General features: G+C 45.9%; 1 protein-coding gene across 3 annotated transcripts in view; it reads right to left on the reverse strand.

The window, feature by feature from the left end:
• The window catches only part of PIAS2 (protein inhibitor of activated STAT 2), a 65,328-nt gene that overhangs the window by 19,482 nt on the left and 21,775 nt on the right, over positions 1-24,071 (reverse strand). For all 3 annotated transcript variants that reach the window (XM_073618927.1, XM_073618944.1, XM_073618935.1), the window contains exons 6-8: positions 21,726-21,860; positions 21,457-21,562; positions 4,695-4,768 (exon numbers count right to left, since the gene is read on the reverse strand). In XM_073618927.1, coding sequence (XP_073475028.1) covers positions 4,695-4,768; positions 21,457-21,562; positions 21,726-21,860 — 315 coding nt within the window. The remainder of the gene's footprint in view (positions 1-4,694; positions 4,769-21,456; positions 21,563-21,725; positions 21,861-24,071) is intronic.

The following is a 24,071-nucleotide window of genomic DNA, read 5'->3' on the forward strand; positions in this document are numbered from 1 at the left end:
ATCGGATTCAGGTCTGGGCTCTGGCTGGGTCATTCCAAAACTTTCATCTTCTGGTGAAGCCATTACTTTGCTGATTTGGATCGTTGTCATTTTGAAAGATGAAGTTCCTCTTCATGTTAAGCTTTCTAGCAGAAGCCAGAAGGTTTTGTGCCAATATTAACTGGTATTTGGAACAGTTCATAATTCCCTCTACCTCTCCCTACGGCCCCTGTTCCAGCTCAACTAAAACAGCCCCAAAGCATGATGCTGCCACCACCATGCTTCACGGTGGGTATGGTGTTCTTTTGGTGATGTGCAGTTTTTGTTTTTTTTTTTGCGCCAAACATATCTTTTGGAATTATGGCCAACAAGTTCAACCTTGGTTTCATCAGACCATAACACATTTTTCCACATGCTTTTGGGAGACTTCAGATGTGTCTTTGCAAAATTTAGCCAGGCTTGGATGTTTTTCTTGGTAAGAAAAGGCTTCAGTCTACCACTCTACCCCATAGCCCAGACATATGAAGAATACGTGAGATTGTTGTCACATGTACCACACAGCCAGTACTTGCCAGATATTCCTGCAGCTCCTTTAAATGTTGCTGTAGGCCTCTTTGTAGCCTCCCTGACCAGTTTTCTTCTAGTCTTTTCATCAATTATGGAGGGACGTCCTGTTCTTGGTAATGTCACTGTTGTGCCATATTTTCTCCACTTGATGACTGTCTTCACTGTGTTCCATGGTATATCTAATGCCTTGGAAATTCTTTTGTACCCTTCTCCCGACTGATACCTTTTAACAATGGGATCCCTCTGATGCTTTGGCAGCTCTCTGCGGACCATGGCTCTTGCTGTAGGATGTGACTAAGAAAATGTCAGGAAAGACCTACTAGAACAGCTGAACTTTATTTGGGGTTAATTAGAGGCACTTTAAATGATGGCAGTGCGTACTGACTCCTATTTAACATGAGTTAAAATGTGATTGCTCAATTCTGAACACAGCTACATCCCCAGTTATATAAGAGGGTGTGAAAACTTATGCAACCACATTATTTTATTTTTTTTATTCCCCCCCACCTCCTAAAAGATTTTGATTTGTTTTTCAATTGAGTTGTACAGTTTATAGGTCACATTAAAGGTGGAAAACGTTCTCAAATTATTTATCTTTGTCTCATTGTTTTTTTAAACAGAAACCTGACACTTTAACAGGGGTGTGTAGACTTTTGATAACCACTGTATTAAGGCCTCTTGCACACTACAGCTTAAAAAAAGCTTTTCATTTTTTTTTACGTCCTGTTCTTGGTAATTACAGCTTAAAAAAAGCTTTTCATTTTTTTTTACTGATCTAAAATGCAGCCCATTATTTGCGTAAACAAGCGTTGCATATTCTTGAGTAAAAAAAAAAATAAAAAAAAATCTGTGTTCCCGGTCAGTATTTTGCACCAGTACGCGCAAATGCACACATATGAGCATAAAGATCAATTAAATTTCCCTAGGAATGTACGTTAACTTATGTCCAAAAAAGCAGATGGTCCAGCATTAGTACCATGTGCAAGAGGCCCACAGGAATCCTAGTTAAAGATGAACTTGATTATGCTCTCCACAGTGCAACCATCAAAACATAGTGACTGCATCAGCCTTTTATTTTTAATCGATTGTCAAAACTACTGACTTGGGTGTACGTTTATCAAACATTGATAATTTATCTCATTTCAGTTCTCAGAGAAAAATCTTCTCCTCTGGCACCCTGTTTATGAAGCGAAGAACACTTGTTCTCAGAAGGGGATGAGAGGAGAAGTTTTTCCTCTAAGAACACCTGAGATCTGTATAGAAAGCGGAGGGGCTGCTGTGATCTCCTGATGCACGGGTGTGATTACCGGAGTAGCTGAGTTTTAAAAGTAAAACCAAAATAAAAAGACCGTGTAATTACATGAAAAAAATAAGCACTCACCACTGGAGCTTTTTTTAACTCAGTTTTTTTTTTTTACATACATTTTGGCACCTTCTTTAAATGTGTGTTTTGGCCCTTTTTTATTGCCAATTTAGTTTTTCTTTTTTTATTGTGCATTTTGACGCTTTTTTAAAAAACATTTTTGGACCTTTAGCACACATTTTGGCCCAGGTTATTTTAACATGCATTTTGGTGTGGTTTGTTATGCACACTTTGGCACTTCTTTTAGCATGTAGTTTGACACTTAACGTGCATTTTGATTTGCTTTTTATGCATATTTTGGCAAACAGCACATTTGCTAGCGACTTTTGGGATGCCATTAACGGCACCGCAAGCATATCATGCATTTTGCATGCGTTTCCAGAATGCACACTAAAACGCAGGTAAAAAATGAGCTAAAATACATGTTTAAAAATCTGTACCAAAATGCGCACAAAAAAAGGCCCAAAAAGCCAAATTGAAAATGTTTTGGGCATGGAGCATTGTGCATTTTTTCAATGCGCATTTTGGCAAGTTGGTAGCGTATTTGTCAAATGACAAGACGTGTGGCAAAATGCATGTCTGCTAACTGCATTTGGGGTGCCATTAATAATGAATGTCACCCAAAACTGCATTGCGTATTTTTTTTTTGTGAATATATTTCTTTATTGAGTTTTCAATCTTAGGGCAAGGCCCTAAAAAGTACAGTAGCAACTTTAAACAGTGAAGGTCGCAGCCTCCTAATCATGTGTCACAATAGGTAGTAGTGTACAACAGAACATTGAGTACGCATGTTGAGGATTCCATGCATTGCGTATTTTGACAGAATGTTACAGCAATTTGGATACGTGGCAAGAATTGCACAATTCTGCATTGCTCAGATGTAAGTGGATCCTACAAGAAAATACACATATTATATAAATAAATCTCTTAGCGAAGCCTCCTTCCGCACATCAGCTTCTCACTCGTATTCTCCACCTCTGAGCTGGAGGATCTGGAAGGAAATATTTTACAGAGATGGCCAGTGAGATCTTTAGATCTCACCTTCATAAACTGGTCAGCTGTGTAAAAGTGAATGACAGAAGGGTGTGTCCTGTCATGAGAAGTGAAGAACATGTTCTCCACTCCTCATCTCAGCTTCATAAACTGGTACACCTGAGAGATCAGCCGTGATCATCAGGATCTCGGCTCTTCTCTGTTTGATAAACGTACACCTTGGTCAACTTGTGTTGAATTTTTGTCCGGCACCGACTTTAACAACCACTTTAGTCCCAGTGCCGTATTAAAGCGATGCCAACACTTACTTTTAAAAACACAGTCCCAGCTGCTCTACCGGCCGGAAGTGTGTTTACATTTGTAAAGCAGACTGTTGGTGTTCATGTGGAAGTGATACCAGTGGCTCGGAAGCTGCAATCACTTCCACAAGCGGAGTGAGTGACTGTGCCTACCAAAAGTGCAGCCTACCCCCACCCAGCAAGGTATAGTCCCTTATCAACACTAACCTGTCAATGTCACCACCCCTTTGCACAGTCAAAATCCCAACTATTGGGGGGTGGGCCGCCCCAACTATTGGGGGGTGGGCCGCCCCAACTATTGGGGGGTGGGCCGCCCCAACTATTGGGGGGTGGGCCGCCCCAACTATTGGGGGGTGGGCCGCCCCAACTATTGGGGGGTGGGCCGCCCCAAATATTGGAGTGGTCCGCCCCAACTATTGGAGTGGTCCGCCCTGGTATATGGGAGCATGTAACCTCCCCATGTGACAGTGTTCTGGCTTGAATGGCCTATCACCTCCACAGGGGCAGGACAGCGACCTCATCCACCAGGGTAAAGCTCAGGCACCAATGGCCACCACAACTGCAGCAGAGAGTTAGCAGAGAGTTGGCAAAGGGTTGTGGAGCGGTGAGTAAACCTTGCTGGTGAGCTATCAGGAGGCACGGTCACATTACCTTGAATGAGGTGCAACTTTTAAATCTCTGTGGGCCCGACATCTGATGCGAGCTTCCCAATGAACACAACTAAAGCCGATACACACTACAGTTTTTTTTGTGCAATCCAGCGGGTTGCAGGAAAAAAAAAAAAAAAAAAAAAAAACCTGACAGCTCCGGTCAGAGCTGCTGTACTAACCATGCGACGTTAGTTCAGTGATTATCCCCCGCTGAGCTGTTGTGTTCTGACAGGGGGACAGCCACCCCACCAGAACACTCCAATCAGCGCTCTCCACCATTGGCTGAGAGTGCTGATTCGGAGTCGGTCGGCTGCTTGTTTTCCAGCATGCACGTCCAACAAAAGCCAGGCCGAATGGCCAGCTTCTGTCAAACAGACCGAAATACACACGGGCCGAATGTCAGGACAATTTTTTTTTTGGACCGGCCGTTGTCTCCTGACATTTGGCCCATGTGTACGGGGCTTTAAGCAGACAATTGTGGGATTTTTCCTTTACTTTAGATTTTGTCCAAAATAATGACTCGAAAAAGGAAAAAAACAAAAAAACAAAAAAAAAAAAAAAACCAAAACAAAACACAGAACGAATGAACGAACACACACCAATAAGACTGCCTGAATTTACAGACTGGTTTAACTATATTTCCACTTACTGAGTATAGCTAATAAGCCAGATGCAATCTTATCATGTAGACTTTGCTAAAACAGATGATTAATTAATTTCCTTTTTAAGTGCATTAGAAATACAAACCAAAAACAAGAGACTTAACTGAACAAAAAGAAACATTTTCTACACATCGATCATAAAAAGAAAAGATAAATGTACTTACTACAAAGCCGTACTTACAGGGCACATCAATGAGACACGTAGGCTGGTGGTAGCAATCTCACTGTCCGGATCTGCAGTCAGCTTCTCCTTTACTGAGGAACACAAAAGCAAGAATTCCAAATCAGGTTTGCAAACCAAATGTGGTTCACAACAAACTGTGCACACATCTTGCCACCTGAGAGCTCAGAAGCACAACTTCGATTTAATGTGTGAGCACCAAACTAACCATCTTAGAGAGCAACCTCTAGCAAGAAATTGGAAACAATTGCAGGGTTTTCTATCAGAAAGCCCTCACAATTTACATATGATGAAAGTATGGATAAACCAAAGTTCCCCTTGGAAATCACATATCAAAACAAGATAAAAGCAGCATGCAATTCTTTACTTTTCCTGAAATACTCAAAATTTGTCAACGCACTTCCCACACCTTTACTGGAGAATAAAGCCTTATCCATCACATTATGAATCAAAGTCAGTTCAAAGCTCGACTTTTATACAGAAATGTAAGGCTTGTATAAATGAAGGTGTAACTGTGGCCAAGCTATTGCAATTCAAATATTTACCGATTATTAAAGTAAACCTAAAAACGATTTTAAATCGGACAGCTGAGAAACATTAATTGTCCTCAGGCAGATGTACTGTTAAAAAAAATAAATAAATAAAATCTATCTTTTTGTTCTAAAGTGGAACTATAGGCAACATTTTCTGTCCATTCCCCCCCCTCCCCCCAATCCCCCAATTTTGGATTGAGTAAGGAAAGGTTATAACCGGCAGATTTTTTTTCCCCCCCACCATCTGTGTCCCATTGTGGAGATTTCCCTTCACTTCCTGTCCCATAACCAGACAGGAACTGAGAGGAAATCCCTGAAAATTAAGGGAATTCCTTGGTGACCACCAGGTCAACTGACCTAGTGTCCCCATTGGAAGACTTCTGCTCCATTACTTTTCTGGGGACAACCCACAATTTGGGACTTTCCTTTCAATGTTAATGGTAAACAGGACAAATAGAGAGAGTTAATCTCCCTAAACGGGGACACAGACAGCAATAAAAACCTGACAAGTGTCCTAATCTCGCTCCACTCAATATATTATTATTATTATTATATAGGATTTATATAGCCCTGACAGTTTACGCAGCGCTTTACAACATTAGGGCAGACAGTACAAGTACAATACAATTCAATACAGGAGGATTCAGAGAGCCCTGCTCGTTAGAACTTACAATCTAGGAGGGAGGGTCAAGTTATACAAAAGGGTAATAGCTGTGGGGATGAGCTAATGGAGAACATAGTGCAGTTGTTAGATGGAGGCAGGATAAGCTTCTCTGAAGAGGAAAGTTTTCAGGGATCGCCTAAAAGTGGATAAAGTTGGAGACAGTCTGACAGATTGGGGTAGGGAATTCCAGAGGATGGGCGAGGCTCAGGAGAAGTCCTGGAGGCGGATATGGGAGGAGGTGATGAGGGAGCTAGAGAGCAGGAGGTCTTGGAGGAACGGAGAGGGCGATTAGGTTGGTATATTGAGACTAGGCTGGTGATGTAGCTGGGGGCACAGTTGTGGATGGCTTTGTAACTTATTGTTAGTATTTTGAATTTAATTCGTTGGGCGAGTGGCAGCTAATGGAGGGATTGGCATAGAGGGGTATAGCAGACACTGAGCGGTTTGTAAGGTGGATGAGTCTGGCAGCAGCATTCATGATGGACTGAAGGGGGGATAGTCTATTTAAAAGGTAAGCCAATGAGGGGGGAGTTGCAGTAGTCGAGGCGAGAGATAACCAGGGAGTGCATCAGGAGGTTTGTGGTTTCATTGGTTAGAAAGGGACGTAGTTTAGAGATGTTGCGGAGGTTAAGGCGGCAAGCTTTGGAAAGTGATTGGATGTGGGGCCGAAAGGAGAGTTCAGAATCCAGGATAACACCTAGCACCCTGACATGTGGGGACGGGTGGATGGTTGTGTCATTGCTCTTGACAGATAAATGAGGGGAAGAGGCACGTGGGGGAGGAAATATTATAAGCTCGGTTTTGGACAAGTTGAGTTTGAGGAAGTGGTGTGACATCCATACAGATATGTCGGTTAGTAAGTTAGTGATGCGTGAGAAGACTGATGGAGCGAGTTGAGAGGTGGAGAGATAGATTTGTGTGTCGTCAGCGTAGAAATGATATTGAAATCCGTGAGAGGCTATCAGCTGACCCAGGGAAGATGTGTAGATTGAAAATAAAAGAGGTCCAAGAACAGAACCTTGGGGGACCCTGACGGAGAAGGAAAGAGGAGTGGAGGAAGTAGAATTGTAAGTGACACTGAAGGTGCGTTGGGATAGGTAGGATGAGAGCCACTGAAGAGCACAGTCATGGAGACGGAGGGAGTAAAGTTTTTTGAGGAGGAGGGGGTGGTCAACCGTGCAGCTGAAAGGTCCAGAAGTAGCAGTACAGAATAGCGTCCGTTGGTTTTAGCAGTTAGTAGGTCATTTGTGAGTTTTAAAACAGCAGTTTCTGTGGCGTGTTGAGGGCGAAATCCAGATTGAAGGGGATCAAGAAGGTTGTTCTTAATGAGGTGGTCACTCAGTTGGTTGTAAACCAGGCGTTCAAGGAGTTTAGAAGAAAGGGGGGAGATAGGGCATAGGGTGTTAAGATTGGTAGGGTCCAAGGATGGCCTTTTAAGTATGGGGGTGACCAGTGCATGTTTTAGAGCATTGGGGAAGATGCCAGAGGTGAGGGAGAGATTGAAGATGTGGGTTAGAGAGTGTAGGATGGAGTCAGGGGGCGACCGTAACATTTGAGAGGGAATAGGGTCCAGGGGACAGGTGGTTAGGTGGGCGAGAGAAAGGAGTTTAGCAACTTTGTCTGTAGTAGCAGATTTGAATAAGGGGAGTGTCAGTTGTACCTGTTTTTTTGAGAATTTTAGTGTCATCTGTTTGCCAGGGTTGTAGGGGTCGAGGCCTGATTCTGCGTGTAGTGAGGGGAACAAGCTTGTCCAGGGTGGAGGACAGGGGTTTATTGTAGATGGACGTGGCTTGGTTGGGGCAGGACAGGGGAGAGATTTTGTCATAGAGGTGGTCAGTAGCAGAATAGAGGAGAGAGGAGTTGAAGTTGCAAAAGTTTCTATGGGTGATGGTTAGGCGATTGGAGGGAAAGGTGGTGAAAGTCAGGGGGAGAGAGGAAACTAATAAGGTGGTGGTCGGAGACAGGAAAAGGATTATTTGAGAAGTTGCATGGAGTGCATAGGTCGGAGAATACATGGTCAAGGGTGTTGCCATCAGAGTGAGTAGAAGCCTGTACCCATTGCTTCAGGTCAAATGAAGAGGTTAGACTAATGCCGCGTACACACGAGCGGACTTTACGGCAGACGGGATTTCGACGGACAATTCGATCGTGTGTGGGCTCCGTTGGACTTTGTTTTCTCAAAAGTTGGACGGACTTAGATTTGAAACACGTTTTAAATCTTTCCGTCGAACTCGAGTCCGGTCGAAAAGTCCGCTCGTCTGTATGCTAGTTCGACGGACAAAAAGCCACGCTAGGGCAGCTATTGGCTACTGGCTATGAACTTCCTTGTTTTAGTCCGGTCGTACGTCATCACGTAAGAATTCGACGGTCTTTGGTGGACTGTGTGTAGGCAAGTCCGTTCATTCGTAAAGTCCGTCGTAAAGTCCGCCGTAAAGTCCGCCGTAAAGTCCGCAGAAAACTCATCAAGGAAAATCGATAATGGTCCAGGGGGCCGGTAGATCACAGCAATTCTTAGGGAAGTTGGAGAGAATAGATGTATACAGTGGGCTTCAAATGATGAGAGGGAAAAAGAGGGAGGAGAGTGAATAACCTGGAAGGTGCATTGGGGGAATAGGAGGAACCCCACTCCACCTCCCTTGCGCCCATTAGGACTAGGGGAGCGAGTCCAATGAAGGCCACCCTGGGATAGGGAAGCAGGAGAAGGGGTGTCAGATTCGTGGAGCCAGGTTTCAGTGAGAGCAAGTAGATTAAAGGAATTAGTGACAAAAAGGTCATGAACAGCAGTGAGTTTGTTGCAGACAGAGCGAGCGTTCCAGAGGGCACAGGAGAGGGGGAGGCTGGCGTTGGGAAGAGGAGGAATGGAGACTAAATTGTGTAGATTGCGGCTACTGCCAGAGGGTGTAGGGTGATGGGTGTATTGGGTACAGTTAAATAAGGGAGGACCAGGGTTTGGGGAAATATCTCCAGCGATTAGGAGAAGCAGAAGAGTAAGGGAGGTAATATGAGAATATGATTTGTATGAGGGGACATGCTTCAGTATCCTGAGAGGTTTGTTAGAGGGGATGGGATAGATTTAGGGACTTTTATTTTTATTTTTTATTGTTTTTACTAGTAATGGGGGTGATCTGCAATTTTTAGCAGGACTGCGACATTGTGGCGGACAAATCTGACCCCAAATGACACTTTGGGGACCAGTGACATTATTACATTGATCAGTACTATAAAAATGCACTAATCAACGTAAAAAAAAAAAAAAAAAAAAAAAAAAAGACACTGGCAGGGAAGGGGGTAACACTAGAGGGCAATCAAGGGGTTAACTGTGTTTCCCCAGCGTGTTCTAACTGTAGGGGGGATGGGCTGCCAGGGACATGACAGAGATCACTGTTCCCGATCACTGAGAACAGAAGATCTCTGTCATGTCCCCTGTCAGAACAGGGATTTGCCTTGTTTACACAAGGCAAATCCCCATTCTGCCTCTGTATTAGGCGATCGCGGATTGCCAGCGGACAGAGTCCGCTCGACCCGCGGGCATGCTCCCGCAGCGTGCTGCAGGAGCGCGTCTGCCACTGCGCGAGCCGACGTACAGCTACGGCGATTCACGCAGGAGAGCCAACCTGCCGCCGTATAACGACGGCGGCTGGTCGGCAAGCAGTTAAAGTGGGGTTCCACCCAAAAAAACAAAAATACTTGAAAAATCCTAAAAAAAACAAAAAAAAAAAACAAAAGAATTTGGATATTTTTTTTTTTTTCTACTTACCTCTAAATGCCTGTTGCTAGGGGGTCCCTCGTAGTCTGCCCCTTCCAGTGCCTGGGCTGGTGACATCACTTCCTCCTCGGCACAGGAAGGGCTCCGCTCTGCTCCCTCACCGCTGTCAATCATCTGGGACCCATTACAGGTCCCAGATGACTGGGCGGCCTATCACGGCGCGCGGTGCCGTTAGCGCATGCGCAGTGGGTGCCAGGCTGTGAAGCCACAGCCCGGCGCCCACAGTTGCAATGCCGGCGCCGCTGAACAGAGGGGGAGACGAGCGGGGCTTCGATCCCCCGCATCGCTGGACCCAGGGACAGGTAAGTGTCCAATTAAAAGTCAGCAGCTGCAGTATTTGTAGCTGCTGACTTTTAATTTTTTTTTTTTTACCCAACCCCCTGGATGGAACTCCTCTTTAAATTTCTTATGAAAAATAACTATGCACTTCCTGTATCTCGAGCCTCATAACTTGCATCCTTGTGGGTATAGGAAAGAATCACCCACTTTAAAATAATCACATTTTGTTGCTTTGCAGCCTGAAATGAAGACAGACACCGTTTTTGTTTTATCCAGCTCCATTTTCTTAGTGCAACATATAACATCCAAGTGAAAGAGAACACCAACATGTCAAAAAAAAAAAAAAAAAAAAAAAAATACATAAAATTCAAACAAATTCTAAATTCCATAAATTTCTGCAACTGCTGTAGAGTTGTAGGCCTCTTGGTAGGCCACAGAGTTTTTGGCCCCTTGCACACGAGCATCACATGTTCCTGAGTAAATTACGACGCCTGTGTGCAAGGGGCCTAGATGTCCTTATGACCTGGAGACTCTTTGGTCACATGGTACACTCTAATGCCGCGTACACACGATCAGACATTCCAACAACAAAATCCTGGATTTATTTCCGACGGATGTTGGCTCAAACTTGTCTTGCGCACAAATGTTGTCGGAAATTCCGAACGTCAAGAACGCGGTGACGTACAACACGTACGAGCCGAGAAAAATTAAGTTCAATAGCCAGTGCGGCTCTTCTGCTTGATTCCGAGCATGCGTGGAATTTTGTGCGTTAGAATTGTGTACACACGATCGGAATTTCTGATCACGGATTTTGTTGTCGGAAAATTTGAGAACCAGCTCTCAAATTTTCGACAACAAAATGTCCGATGGAGCCTACACACGGTTGGAATTTCCAACAACAAGCTCACATCGAACATATGTTGTCGGAAATTCCGACCGTGTGTACGCGGCATTACACCTACCCTAGTGTGATCTTCTATATAACCAGAGGGTTCTCGTTTACAGTCGGCTGAGCCCCAATTCCCCAATCCCCCCCCCTTTATTTTTCCTTCACTATGTTCCCGCTTTCTTTCATCGGCCCTACTAGATAGACACTGCTACGTTTCAAACTTGACCTAACTATATAGGAGGTGGCCATTTTCTCCCTACGTTTCCTCTATTCAGACTTCTCTGGCTTTCCACTATGCGGTCAGCGTTTTAATGTAACCTTATACTTCTGTATCTCTTGTTCAAGTAAAAAAAAGAAAAAACAAAAACAATAAAATACAGAATGCATTAAAGATCAGGACCTCATCCAAAGTATTTTTCAAGCATAAAATGGCTGGGTTAACAACCGGAGAACCCCTTTTCTTGTAGAATACCTCCTCCATGCATTACTGCTGAGCAAATAGCTTCTGAACAGAAAACACCTTTTCTGGGTGAGCCCAATTGACTTACATCAGGGCTCAACAAATCCCAGGCGCCAGGTCACTATGGCGACTAGAAATTGCATCTTGGCGGCTGGGCTTTTGTTAGCCCATTCACTAGATTCAAAGCAAATTTGTCAAGCCCTGACTTACATCACTTACTGCAAATGAGGGTGCTCTGGAAAAGGATTTAGGATTTTTTTGGCCGCTGCCAAAACCCAAACCCAGTGAACATTGAAGAAAAGGAATCCAGAGTGGTAATTAAGCACTGTGGTCTTCCGTGTCAGAGATTGTCCTAGACCCCAAGATTCCTCCTATGAGGACACATCTACAGACAGACAATCTACCCGCCCCCCCAAAACCCACACCCACTACATCTACAGAAGATCTCCCCCCTGCGCACCCACTGTCAGAATTTAAAACCGTGCAGGGCGCCACCCATATTATGACCAGGTCAGTCATTCAGGCTCGATTCACACAGGGGCAACACGACTTCAACGCGACTTTGCAACGCGACTTCAACCCGACTTCAACACGACTTGTGGATCCGACTTTCAATGAACGGGGATCTGACTTGGATCCCCGCCACTGTGTTTGGTATGAATCTTTAGGGGGAACTCCGCGCCAAATTTTAAATAAAAATCCGGCATGGGTTCCCCCTCCAGGGGCATACCAGGCCCTTGGGTCCGGTATGGATCTTGAGAGGAACCCCCCTACGCCGAAAGGACGGCGTGGGGGGTCCCCCCCAATCCATACCAGACCCTTATCCGAGCACGCAGCCCGGCCGGACAGGAATGGGGGTGGGGACGAGCGAGCGCCCCCCCCCCCCCCCTCCTGAACCGTACCAGGCCGCATGCCCTCAACATGGGGGGGTTGGTGCCTTGGGGCGCGCTGCGGCCCCCCCACCCCAAAGCACCTTGTCCCCATGTTGATGAGGACAAGGGCCTCTTCCCGACAACCCTGGCCGTTGGTTGTCGGGGTCTGCGGGTGGGGGCTTATCGGAATCCGGGAGCCCCCTTTAATAAGGGGGCCCCCAGATCCCGGCCCCCCACCCTATGAGAATGAGTATGGGGTACATCGTACCCCTACCCATTCACCTAGGGAAAAGTGTCAATTTAAAAAAAAAAACACTACATAGATTTTTTAAAGTATTTTATTAGACAGCTCCGGGGTCTTCTTCCGACTTCGGGGGTCTCTCCGGTTCTTCTCCGCGCTCTCCGGGTCTTCTGCCGGGCTCCTCCGCTCTCTTCTGCCGCTCTTTTGCTAAAGCGGAGGAGCCCGGTCTTCCGTCTTCTGCCCTCTTTTCTTCTGATGTTGACACGACGCTCTCTCCGGCTAGAATGCTCTCTGTGCGCTCTGCTCTGACTTATATAGGCGGTGACCCCGCCCCCTTATGCCGTCACAGTCCCTGGGCATGCTGGGACTATGACTGCATAAGGGGGCGTGGTCATTGGGCGATGACCACGCCCCTAAAACGTCACAGTCCCAGCATGCCCAGGGACTGTGACGGCATAAGGGGGCGTGGTCACCACCTATATAAGTCAGAGCGGAGCGCTCAGAGTGCATTCCAGCCCCAGAGAGCGTCGTGTCAACATCAGGAGAAAAGAGGGCAGAAGACGGAAGACCGGGCTCCTCCGCTTTAGCAAAAGAGTGGCAGAAGAGAGCGGAGGAGCCCGGCAGAAGACCCGGAGAGCGCGGAGAAGAACCGGAGAGACCCCCGAAGAGAAGAAGGCAGCAGACCGGGCTCCTCCGCTATAGCAAAAGAGCGGCAAAAGAGCAGAAAATAGCGGAGCAGCCCGGCAGAAGACCCGGAGAGCGCGGAGAAGACCCCCGAAGACGGAAGAAGACCCCCGGAGCTGTCTAATAAAATACTTTAAAAATCTATGTAGTGTTTTTTTTTTAAATTGACACTTTTTCCCTAGGTGAATGGGTAGGGGTACGATGTACCCCATACTCATTCACATAGGGTGGGGGGCCGGGATCTGGGGGCCCCCTTATTAAAGGGGGCTCCCAGATTCCGATAAGCCCTCCGCCCGCAGACCCCGACAACCAACGGCCAGGGTTGTCGGGAAGAGGCCCTTGTCCTCATCAACATGGGGACAAGGTGCTTTGGGGTGGGGGGGCCGCAGCGCGCCCCCCTCCCCCAAGGCACCAACCCCCCCATGTTGAGGGCATGCGGCCTGGTACGGTTCAGGAGGGGGGGGCGCTCGCTCGTCCCCACCCCCATTCCTGTCCGGCCGGGCTGCGTGCTCGGATAAGAGTCTGGTATGGATTGGGGGGGACCCCCCACGCAGTTTTTTCGGCGTAGGGGGTTTCCCTCAAGGTCCATACCAGACCCAAGGGCCTGGTATGCCCCTGGAGGGGGAACCCATGCCGGATTTTTATTTAAAATTTGGCGCGGAGTTCCCCCTCAAGATCATCTGAGCACAAGTCGCATGCCGAAGTCGGATCATGCGAGACGGCGATCCGACTTCAATGATAGTCAATAGGCTGAAGTCGGATCAAAGTCGGATCAAAGTAGTACAGGGAGTACGCTCTGAAGTCGGAGCGACCTCAGTAGTGTCTATTAAGACGCTCCCATTCACTTAAATGTGAATCTCTTTCTGGGGCGACTTGGGGCGACTTGAGGGCATACAAGTCGGATCCCAAGTCGCCCCAGTGTGAACCGAGCCTCAGTTTTGTGAATGAACTACATCTACCATCGGCCACCACAGCTGATGGCTTGTAGTTCTCAATGAACTGTGGGGGTCCTGGTGAGCACTCTCGCAGCTCATTCATTCTTCCTGCCATTCAGTAACTGCCTTCCTGTATCGAAGGTGTGGGCAGAGCACTTACTGTGTGTCTGAAGGGTCTAGGCATTGCACTCGTGAATGCCTTACAGGCTGCAGTGTATAAAAATAAATGCACATTTACCTGCAAAAAGATGTGCATTTATAAAAAAAAAGGTAAAAAGTGAACTTATCCTTTAACTACCTCCCACCCGCTGTATAGTAAAATTACAACGGGTGGGATCCCCTCTCGTTCTGGACTAACGTCATAGACGTCGCCCCAGTGTCACCGCTCTAGGGGGTGCAGAGCGGCGATCACGATCTCGGTAAAGAGCCGATAACGCGGCTCTTTGCCCATGTGTACGGCTGTGCCCAATTACAGCCGATCACATTTAAACACAGAAGTGTCGTTTTTCACACTCCTAGAGTGCGAGGCGAGGAGAGACGATCAGCGGCATCTCCTCGCAGGGGAGACCTGTACAGGTAATCAGGGCACTGATCATCAGTGCAGCCCCAGCAGTGCCCCATCAGTGACACCAATCAGTGATGCCAGTTAGTGCTGCCTTTCAGTGCCAGAGAAAAATTACCTATTTACAAAACGTACTGATAAACTAAGAAAGATCAAAATTTTCGGTCTTTTTTGTTTTTTTAGCAAAAAAATTGAAAACCCAGCGGTGATTAAATACCACAAAAAGGAAAGCTCTATTTTTGGGAAGAAAATTATAAAAAATTTAATTACAGCATTGTGTGACCACGCAATTGTCATTCAAAGTGCGAGAGCGCTGAAAGCTGAAAATTCGCATGGGCAGGAAGGGAGTGAAAGTGTATTGAATCGTTTAAGGATTTTCCTCTGATGCCTAAGCCTCCCACCAAAAGGGGGGGGGGAGGAGGGGGAGAGTGCCCATGTTTGCATCCCAGGCATTCCAAGCGAGCCAGAACCCCTGAGATCTGCTCAAGGAAACAAGGAGACTCCCTGAACACATCTAAAAATTAAGGAGGATTGTGCCCCTGAAACAGTAGAAATACCAGATAAGGGAAGGGATTAAGAACTAATCTGACCCTTTGGGGAGCTATCGCAGAGCAAACTGTGCAGGCGGTTCTCTTTACCTGACTGAAGGATTTGTGTGAGCTCTACACCATCCTCCACACCTGTCTGCAGTCACTAGTTCAGAGGGACGCACCCATCCAAGCTGCAAGCCAACGGGCCCGATTAGTCACCCATTATGGCAGGTGCACCCCACAGCGTCTTCAGAGACCCAACTCCCTTTCCAGGATAAACAGAACAGCCTGCCAGTGATGTCATCTGGTACAGTGTATCCTGGAGATCACAGCCTGGAGGATCCAGCGCAGACCTTACCGTCTGCCCCCCCCTCACACTCAAAGTAAACTCAAACCAATCCAGATAAAGCCCTCCACTACCCCATTAGGGGTGTCAGGAATAGTCCCCAAGTATGGGACTAAGCTCACAGAAAGATCTTCAGAGAGACACCTGTAGGTACATCTGCTACAAAGGGATGCTAGTTAAAAAGTGAAGCAAAGCTGGGAGGGGTTATACCTGAGCATGGATTTCTGCCTTTTTTTGGCCAGGGTTCAGTCACCTGAAGGTGGCAGCATAACCCAAGTAGTCATGAACATGAAGTCCCTCTGCCCTGTGATGTACAATTAAGAAATGTATAATTTGCCTTAAATTCCTCCTGTGCCTAGGCACCCCAATGACTTCAGCCTCATAGCCGTTTATGTGTACTGTGAAGTATTTTAAGGCACTGCTGCCTCCGACTGCCATTCTCACCAAATTTGGAGTGAGAATTAGTGATGTCACTACTGTGCTACTCACTCCCTTTACACGGACACCATGAAGAACAAGATATAGTATGTCGATGGGGGGGGGGGGGGGGGTGGGGACGAGACAATACAGGTTTACCAGTCCTTTGACTTTTGCTTACCTTTGGGCACAGCTTCCACAGTTCAGTTGCCCTAAAACAAGTCCTCACTAACCTCTGTAGCTGTGTGCACTATGGACTAAAAAAATCCTCAAAGTTTACAGCAGAAAGAACTCTCTGGGTAGCTATACAGATTCTCCTCTCAGCAGTAAGCAGACAGTCTGCAAGCCTTGGAATCTCCAATATAAAAAACACAGAGCAGATGCAAAGAAAGGAGTGAGTGAGGAGTGAGCAGAGGGCAGACACCTTACTTGAATGGATTTACCACTTCCCTTGTGAACTTTGAGGATGAATTGTTCTTCTGCGTCAGCAGCTACAGGAGGTCAGAAAGGGCTTGTTGTAAAGTTTGCTGCTTGCCAAGTATGTTCACTTTCCTAGCCTGGCCACAAGTTCCACTAATGCCGCGTACACACGAGCGGACATTACGGCGGACTTTTCGATGTACTTTCTGACGGACTTTCTGAATGAACGGACTTGCCTACACACAATCCACCAAAGTCCGTCGAATTCGTACGTGATGACGTACGACCGGACTAAAACAAGGAAGTTCATAGCCAGTAGCCAATAGCTGCCCTAGCATGGCTTTTTGTCCGTCGAACTAGCATACAGACGGCGGACTTTTCGACCGGACTCGATTTCAACGGATAAATTTTAAACAAGTTTCAAATCTAAGTCCGTCCAACTTTTGAGAAAACAAAGTCCGCTGGAGCCCACACACATCGAATTGTCTGACGAAATCCAGTCCTCCGGGCAAAGTCCGCCGTAATGTCCGCTCGTGTGTACGCGGCATAAAGCTTTCATTATTACTGAACCCAAAATGTCATTTTTTTGTGTGATTTTCAGCAACTGTGATCTTTTACCTGTGCAATTTTTCATTGAGTTCATGTGCTTAGTGAAGACTGGGTTCGTAACATTTTACATATTCACTCTTAAATAACTATGAAAGTGTACCCATGAATGATTAACATAATTGTCTCACTTTGTCCAAGTATTCAAAACGTCAAGATCAGCATTTTTGAATACTTTCTATTTTTATTTTATTTTTTTTAAACTGGCGCCTTTAAGATGTCCCCTCCCGATGCTTGTAATAACAGCCGAGCGGCTGCAGAGCCGCATTGGTAATTTACAAGAAAGCTGACCGTCCGCTCTAAAGAACAGTACCGGGTGATGCCTGCAGCTGCAGGCATCATCCCAGTACAACCCCTTGAAGTTATATCAGTAACATCGGTAAGTTTGTGACCGATACTTTAAAAAAAAAAAAAAAAAAAATAGTGAATATTGACCGCACCGATAATCGGACAACCCCTATAAGTATACTGTGCATGCAATGCAGAACATGCAGCCAGTAGAGTCTAATGCTAGGTACCTTACAGAAACCTCTAGAGCAGGGGTGTCAAACTCAATTTAATCACGGGCTGGATCAACAGTATTGTTTCCCTCAAAAAGCCGGTTGTATCTGGGGTACACTACGTATAGAGTGCAGGGTTCAGGAGTGCGTTTTGTACAGAGTGCAGAGTTCAGAGTTCAGTGGTGTGCTGTGTACAGGGCTTAGGGGTGCGTTATTCACAGTGTGCAACCCCAACGAGAAACACATAAGAACAGAACACTGACAAGGCACTCCTGACATGTGGGTGTCATATATGCACGATATAATAAGACCTCAAAGAGCTAGCTGGCAGTAATATCAGAAGCCCAGAGGACAATGCATCCATTAAACCAAGACTGTTTTAAAAGTGTTAAAAAGGTAAAAAAAATATTTCTATAGTTCCCTTTGATATACAACATTAAAGCTCCCCAGTGCATGTTATTTATAACAACATGCAGTCTAATAGCTTACATCAGGCTTAGCCGCCTGTCCGCTGGTCTCCTCTCCTGATCTGATAGCTGCAGGGGGAGGTGCTGGGAAACCCCAGCTGATGTGAGAGGAGGGGAGGAGACCAGCGGGCAGTCACGTAGCTCTGAAGTAAGCCATTATACCGCTCCCTCTGATATAGAACATTTAAACCCCCCCCCCCCCCCCACTGGGGGGGTTTGAATGTTCTATATCAGAGGGAACTATAGAAGAAAGAACGCTGTTTTTTTTTTTTAGAGCAAGAGGGGAGGATCGGGGAGCTGACAGGCGGGGGGGGGGGGGGCGGGGGGACAGAGGGAGACACAAGGGGGGCACGTACCCCGACCACGGTGTCTGTGCTCAGCAGCCCTGTTTATCATGGTCAGCATACGGGGGGGCAGAAACTGTCAGAATCAGCTAGGTATTTTAGGCGATACGGGGGGCCAAATTACACAGCACAAGCACTGTGCTGTATAACATGCTTTAAGCGAACAGGATCCAATTTTTATTTTTATTTTTTATGTTAAATGCTTTAATGGATACCCACATGTCATTTCAGGAGCGCCTTGACAGTTTTATGTTCTTATGTATTTCTCACCATTATCCCAGTGGTCACTCTGAGGCAGCTCTTCTAAAGGACGATTGATATCTGGATCAATCATGGCGGTGGACTTTTCATCAAAGGAGGTGTTAAGAGTCAGTCTAACGCCTTTACAAGGCTGCTGTGTTTACAAGTGACAGTGGGGAGCGGAGAGGGAGAACTGGAGGTGGCAGAATGGAATTCCGCCATATTCCGGCTGCAAAGGCCACATAAGGCATGGCATGCCAGATTCGGCCCACAGGCCTCATGTTTGACATATGTGCTCTAGAGGAAAAGTAAGCAGTATGATCTTCTACAGCAATTGTGCTTATTGTAGAATTCAGCCAAAAAGCCATGTTGGCCAACACCTGAAACCTGTTTACATTGTGGGGAAACATGCATTGTCTGATGTACACCCCGAAAGAACATCTACATGAACCAAAGACAAAATGTACAATGGATGAAAAAAATAATCAGCTTTTTTTTTTTTTGCACAATGCATGGTATATATAGCAATGTGGTGTGGGGCTTCATGCTTTTCACTCATGTGTACAGAGCGTGGAGATGCCATTCACAATACATGGTTTGGGTGCACTGCATATAAAGCAAGGGTGTTGCCATAACACACAGACGTGAATGGGCTCTCAAAGCCCAACTAAACCCTTGTAGGCTTAAAATACAGGAATATGAAGTTATTTTTTTTCACTGGAGAGCCGGGCTGCTAATTTGTGAGAGAGCTGCTGTCTATGTGCTGGCAGCCCAGGGAATTCTAACCCTTGCACCCCTTTATAGTGTAAAGAATAAAGGAAAAAAAAAAAAAAAAAAAAAAAAAAAAAAGCAAAATAAATATGGAGCTCAACTTGGCTAAAAAGTGGAATTTCAGGATAGAACTAAGCGTAGAACTACTCTCACCTATACGAATTGCACTGTAGAAGAAAATTGTATGTACTAAACTATTCTCAAGGTGCTTAGGTCCGGTCATTTCATCAGCTCCCAGCGGTGGCTTCGGGGTAGAGGAGGGACAGCCAACAATGGATGCCCCATAGTAAGCCTATGGGTGAGGTCACCAGCCAGGCATTCCATCTGTTGTCCGCACGCTCTCCTCTCTCCTGAAGCCATCCACTGGGGAGATCACGTGGTGGACCAGAGCACCTTAAGAATAGGCAAGTATAGGAGCTTCCTTCTACAGGGTAGTTTAGTAAAGGTGTTAGAAGATAGTTGGGAGCTGTTCTAAGCTTAGTTCTAGCCTTGAATTCCACTTTAAGCCTGGGGTTCACACTATTGCAAACACAGATATCGCATGTGATTTTGTGCCGCATTGCTGTGCCGATCACATGCACTAGCTGTGCAGTGTGAATTCAGCCAAACAGCTGTATGGCTGAACTTGCATTGGATTTGCACTAAAAAAGTGCTGCAAAATCCCCCCCCCCCCAAACTGCGATCCGATTCCTGTCTGAATTCACAGTTCGCGATCTGATCTTGTGGTGTCATTAACTTTGTATTGACACCCGCAGCGGTTGGCAGAGGGCAGTGTGAACTGCCTGCAGACCAGATGCGATGCGGAAACCAGCACTGGAATCGCTCTGGTTCCCGCATCGCAATAGCGTGAACCCAGGCTGAAGCCTATTCCATATTTTAGAACTTGCAATTACTTTATATTATGGAAAGACACAGTTAAAGTGTTACTTAAACCAGGACCCTGTATTCACTATATTTGGGCTCCCACAGTACACAGACATGCAATAGTTTTAGTAAATATAAACTGCTAAATACTATTTCTCATTAGCAGTATATAGCAGTCTTGTGACTTCTATCAGTATCTGGTTAAAGCTTGTAGGAGGAGTTTTCATTCTGCTCTGACCGTCCTATGAGGCTGCAGGACCCTGACAATCTGTCTGGACAGTGTGGATTGGCCCTGTGCTGATAACATGCACTCTCCCAAAAGAAAAAAAAAAATCTAGCAATACACACCAAAGCTCTGTACTATCAGGAGATGGTTTGGGAACTGTGGAAGAAGGGGAGGATCAAAGAAGACAGGATAAAACAGCCTTTTACACAATGCAGAGGAGTAACCCCTTAAATTACACAGAGAGTATAACAAGCATGCTTTACTGCATATACAGACTGATTTTACTGTTGTGGGTTTAGTAACACTTTAAAACCTGCAGCAGGGAAAATATGAGTGATCCGAGAGATAGAAAAGGACTGGTGATTCGGGCTTACCGTTATCAGTTTAGAGCGGACTGTCTTTCAATTTAAAGGAATATATATCTACCTAGCTCTCTAAAGCAGGGATATGCAATTAGCGGACCTCCAGCTGTTGCAAAACTACAAGTCCCATCATGCCTCTGCCTCTGGGTGTCATGCTTGTGGCTGTCAGAGTCTTGCTATACATCATGGAACTTGTAGTTCTGCAACAGCTGGAGGTCCGCTAATTGCATATCCCTGCTCTAAAGTGTACATGGAGTGGTTTGATTATATTCAGCTCTGCATCTTTTAAAGGTATTATTGCATGAAGTATAAGCATGTCGTGCCAATAAAAAAATTTAAAAAAACACGGCCCAGGGTTTAAACAGAGACAAACGTGCCTTTTAGGTCCACTTCACACCTGAGCGTAGCGGTTTGAGGCAGAAAGTTGCGCGTTTACCGCGATTTTGTACAGGTCAAAAGGTCATCAATGTAAAAAGCAGAAAAAAATGCCCAAATCTGCCTAAAAAAAAAAAATAAAAAAATTCCAGAACTTGTTTGAGCTTCAGGCGTTTTGGAGTGGAGATGTGAACCATCTCCATAGAGAATAATCGATTTTTTTCCCTCCAGCGTTTTGTAGCTTCAGGCTTCAAGCTGCAAAAACCTCAGGTGTGAATGGGGCCTTAGCGGCTGCCCTCTGGGCCGACAGACACCGATTTAAAGGTAAACCAGTGAACAGCGATGATCTTGTGATGGTGAACAAAGCAGAATTGAGACTGGATTTTCAAATAATGCATCATACACCTACTCAGTGCTCTGGAATGGTCCGGATTTCTGATGCCTTTCATCTTCAGTTTCTGTAACAGCACTGCAGAGGTCAGCTGTCTCACCAAATACACGGACATCGAGTAGTTCTGAAAAATACAAGACAGACTAATGTGCTAAACTGAGAGGAAATCCTTTAAAAGCAGAATTAAAAAAGGACAAGACAAAAATGTGAGATCTGCCAATAAAAGATTCTTCTTGTTCTCTTAAAAAGCTACACATGCTGTAATAGAGTGCAATAAACTCACCCACCTTTCCGATTTCAGAAGCCCAGGAGATGGAGACCTGGTTGGGCACAGCAGATGACAGTCGAACTAGAGATGTGATGTTTAGTGGGCGGCCAGGTCGTTTTTGTTCGACGCCATTTTTGGGTGGTGGCGCACTTCCCTGCATGAGACCCAGAAGAACATGAATTACAGCAAACCGTTTCAATTGCTAACTCCCGCTCAAAATGTTTTCCCTCATTTGAGCTTTTATCCTGAAGCACGCAAGCATTTCTTTGGCCCACACTTAATTTACAGGTGCTGCTCAAGGCTCCACCAGGTCCTCTTATGTATGAACCGCTTGGAGTGCAGACAAGGACAAGGAGTGCAGTCCCAGCTCTAGACAACTAATGGAAAAAGGGAAAGTCCTGGAAGTTGCACATCCCTGTAAAACCTGGTAATGTGGTGTAGAACAGCCTCAGCCCGGGCACCAACCAGGCCACGCCTCCAACATGTTTCACTCCACTCACAAAGCTTCCCCATGACTGGGGGCGTGGTCTGGTCAGACCCGGGGCTGAGGGTGTCATACACCTTCTCACTGGGTTTTTCAGAGATGTGCGACTTCCAGGACTTTTCCACAAGAAATCTATACTGTATCTATTTATTTTCAGTGACCTAAAGTACTGACATCATAAGGCAGCCAGGCAACTAACTTTTCCTAGGAGGAGATAAGAAATGGCAGCCCTCTACGCATGAACCATTCCTTTAAAGCAGGGATCTCAAACTGGCGGCCCTCCAGCTGTTGCAATACTACAAGTCCCATGAGGCAATGCAAGGCTGACAGTTAAAAGCATGACTCCCACAGGCAGAGACCATGATGGGACTTGTAGTTTCCCAACAGCTGGAGGGCCGCCAGTTTGAGACCCCTGCTTTAAAGAGACCCTGTAACCAAACCATTTCAATAAAAATCTCCCTATAGGACTGTATGTGCACTGAACTTTATTTATACATAATAGTTACCTGTAAAAGCCTCCCTTGTGTAGACATCCCAAAGCTCTGAGACTGCTGCTGGGCACCGCCATCTTGAATGTGATGTCAGCAGCTCCAGTAGACAAAGCGGACACTCAAGTGACACCATATGGTATTTCCTTCTGATCCCGGCAGCTACACAACAGCAAGGTGAGGGAGGGGCAGAGGAGCTCCGGCCTCCCTCTGGTGCTTCTACCGGCTCGCCCGTGCAATCCAGAGAAAGAATTTACCGGCGCCGGAAGTTGAGCATAGAGATTTCCGAGGGACAGCTGGTCTCTGGCAATCTCTATGACCTTCGGAGGCCCAGGGGCACAACATTATGGCATCATGTCCGGCCCAACGAAGTAAACATTGCCGTGGACTCAGCTGAAAAGGCAGAGATCATTTTTTTTTTTTTAATCTTGGTCTTCCTGCCTGGAGGAGAATGTAGACCCCACATCTCTCCATAAAGAGGACCTGTCATGCACTATTCCTATTACAAGGCTTGTTTACATGCCTTGTAATAGGAATAAAAGTGATCAAAAAATAAATAAATAAAACTTTTAAGTGCCACCGTCCATGTGTACTCGCACACAGAAGCGAACGCATACCTACGTCACGCCAACGTATGTAATCGGCGTTTAAACCACACATGCAAGATATCGCTGCGAACGTTAGAGCGGGAGTAACAATTCTATCCCAAGACCTCCTCTGTAACTCTAAACAGGTAAACTGTAAAAAAATTGAAAGCGTCGCCTATGGAGACGCTTAAGTACCAGAAATTTGGCGCCATTCAACAAGTGTGCACAATTTTAAAGCATGACAGGTTTGCTATTTACTTGGCGTAACATCTTTCACATTATACAAAAAAATTGGGCTAACTTTACTGGTTTTGTTCTTTTTTCATCCATGAAATGTTTTTTCCCCAAAAATAGCACGTTTGAAAAAAAATCACTGTGTGATATAAAAATAGGATTTTTTTTATAACAGCTTACCTGTAAAATCCTTTTCTTTCGATGGACATCACGGGACACAGAGCCTCAGTAATAACTGATGGGTTATATAGGTATCACTAGGTGATTGGACACTGGTCACACCCTAAACAGGAAGTTCAACCCCCTATATAATCCCTCCCCTTGCAGGGATACCTCAGTTTTGTAGCCAAGCAATATAAGTGTATTAGAAGAGGGGCGGGACCTCTGTGTCCCGTGATGTCCATCGAAAGAAAAGGATTTTACAGGTAAGCTGTTATAAAAAATCCTATTTTCTTTCTCGAACATCACGGGACACAGAGCCACAGTAATTACTGATGGGATGTCCCAGAGCAATGCTACCTGAGGGGAGGGGAACCACAACCAAGTAGGGTGTAATCAGACCTGAGGACCCT

The sequence above is a fragment of the Aquarana catesbeiana genome, linkage group LG01 (genome assembly GCF_042186555.1).
Source record: "Aquarana catesbeiana isolate 2022-GZ linkage group LG01, ASM4218655v1, whole genome shotgun sequence".
NCBI classification, from domain to species: domain Eukaryota; kingdom Metazoa; phylum Chordata; class Amphibia; order Anura; family Ranidae; genus Aquarana; species Aquarana catesbeiana.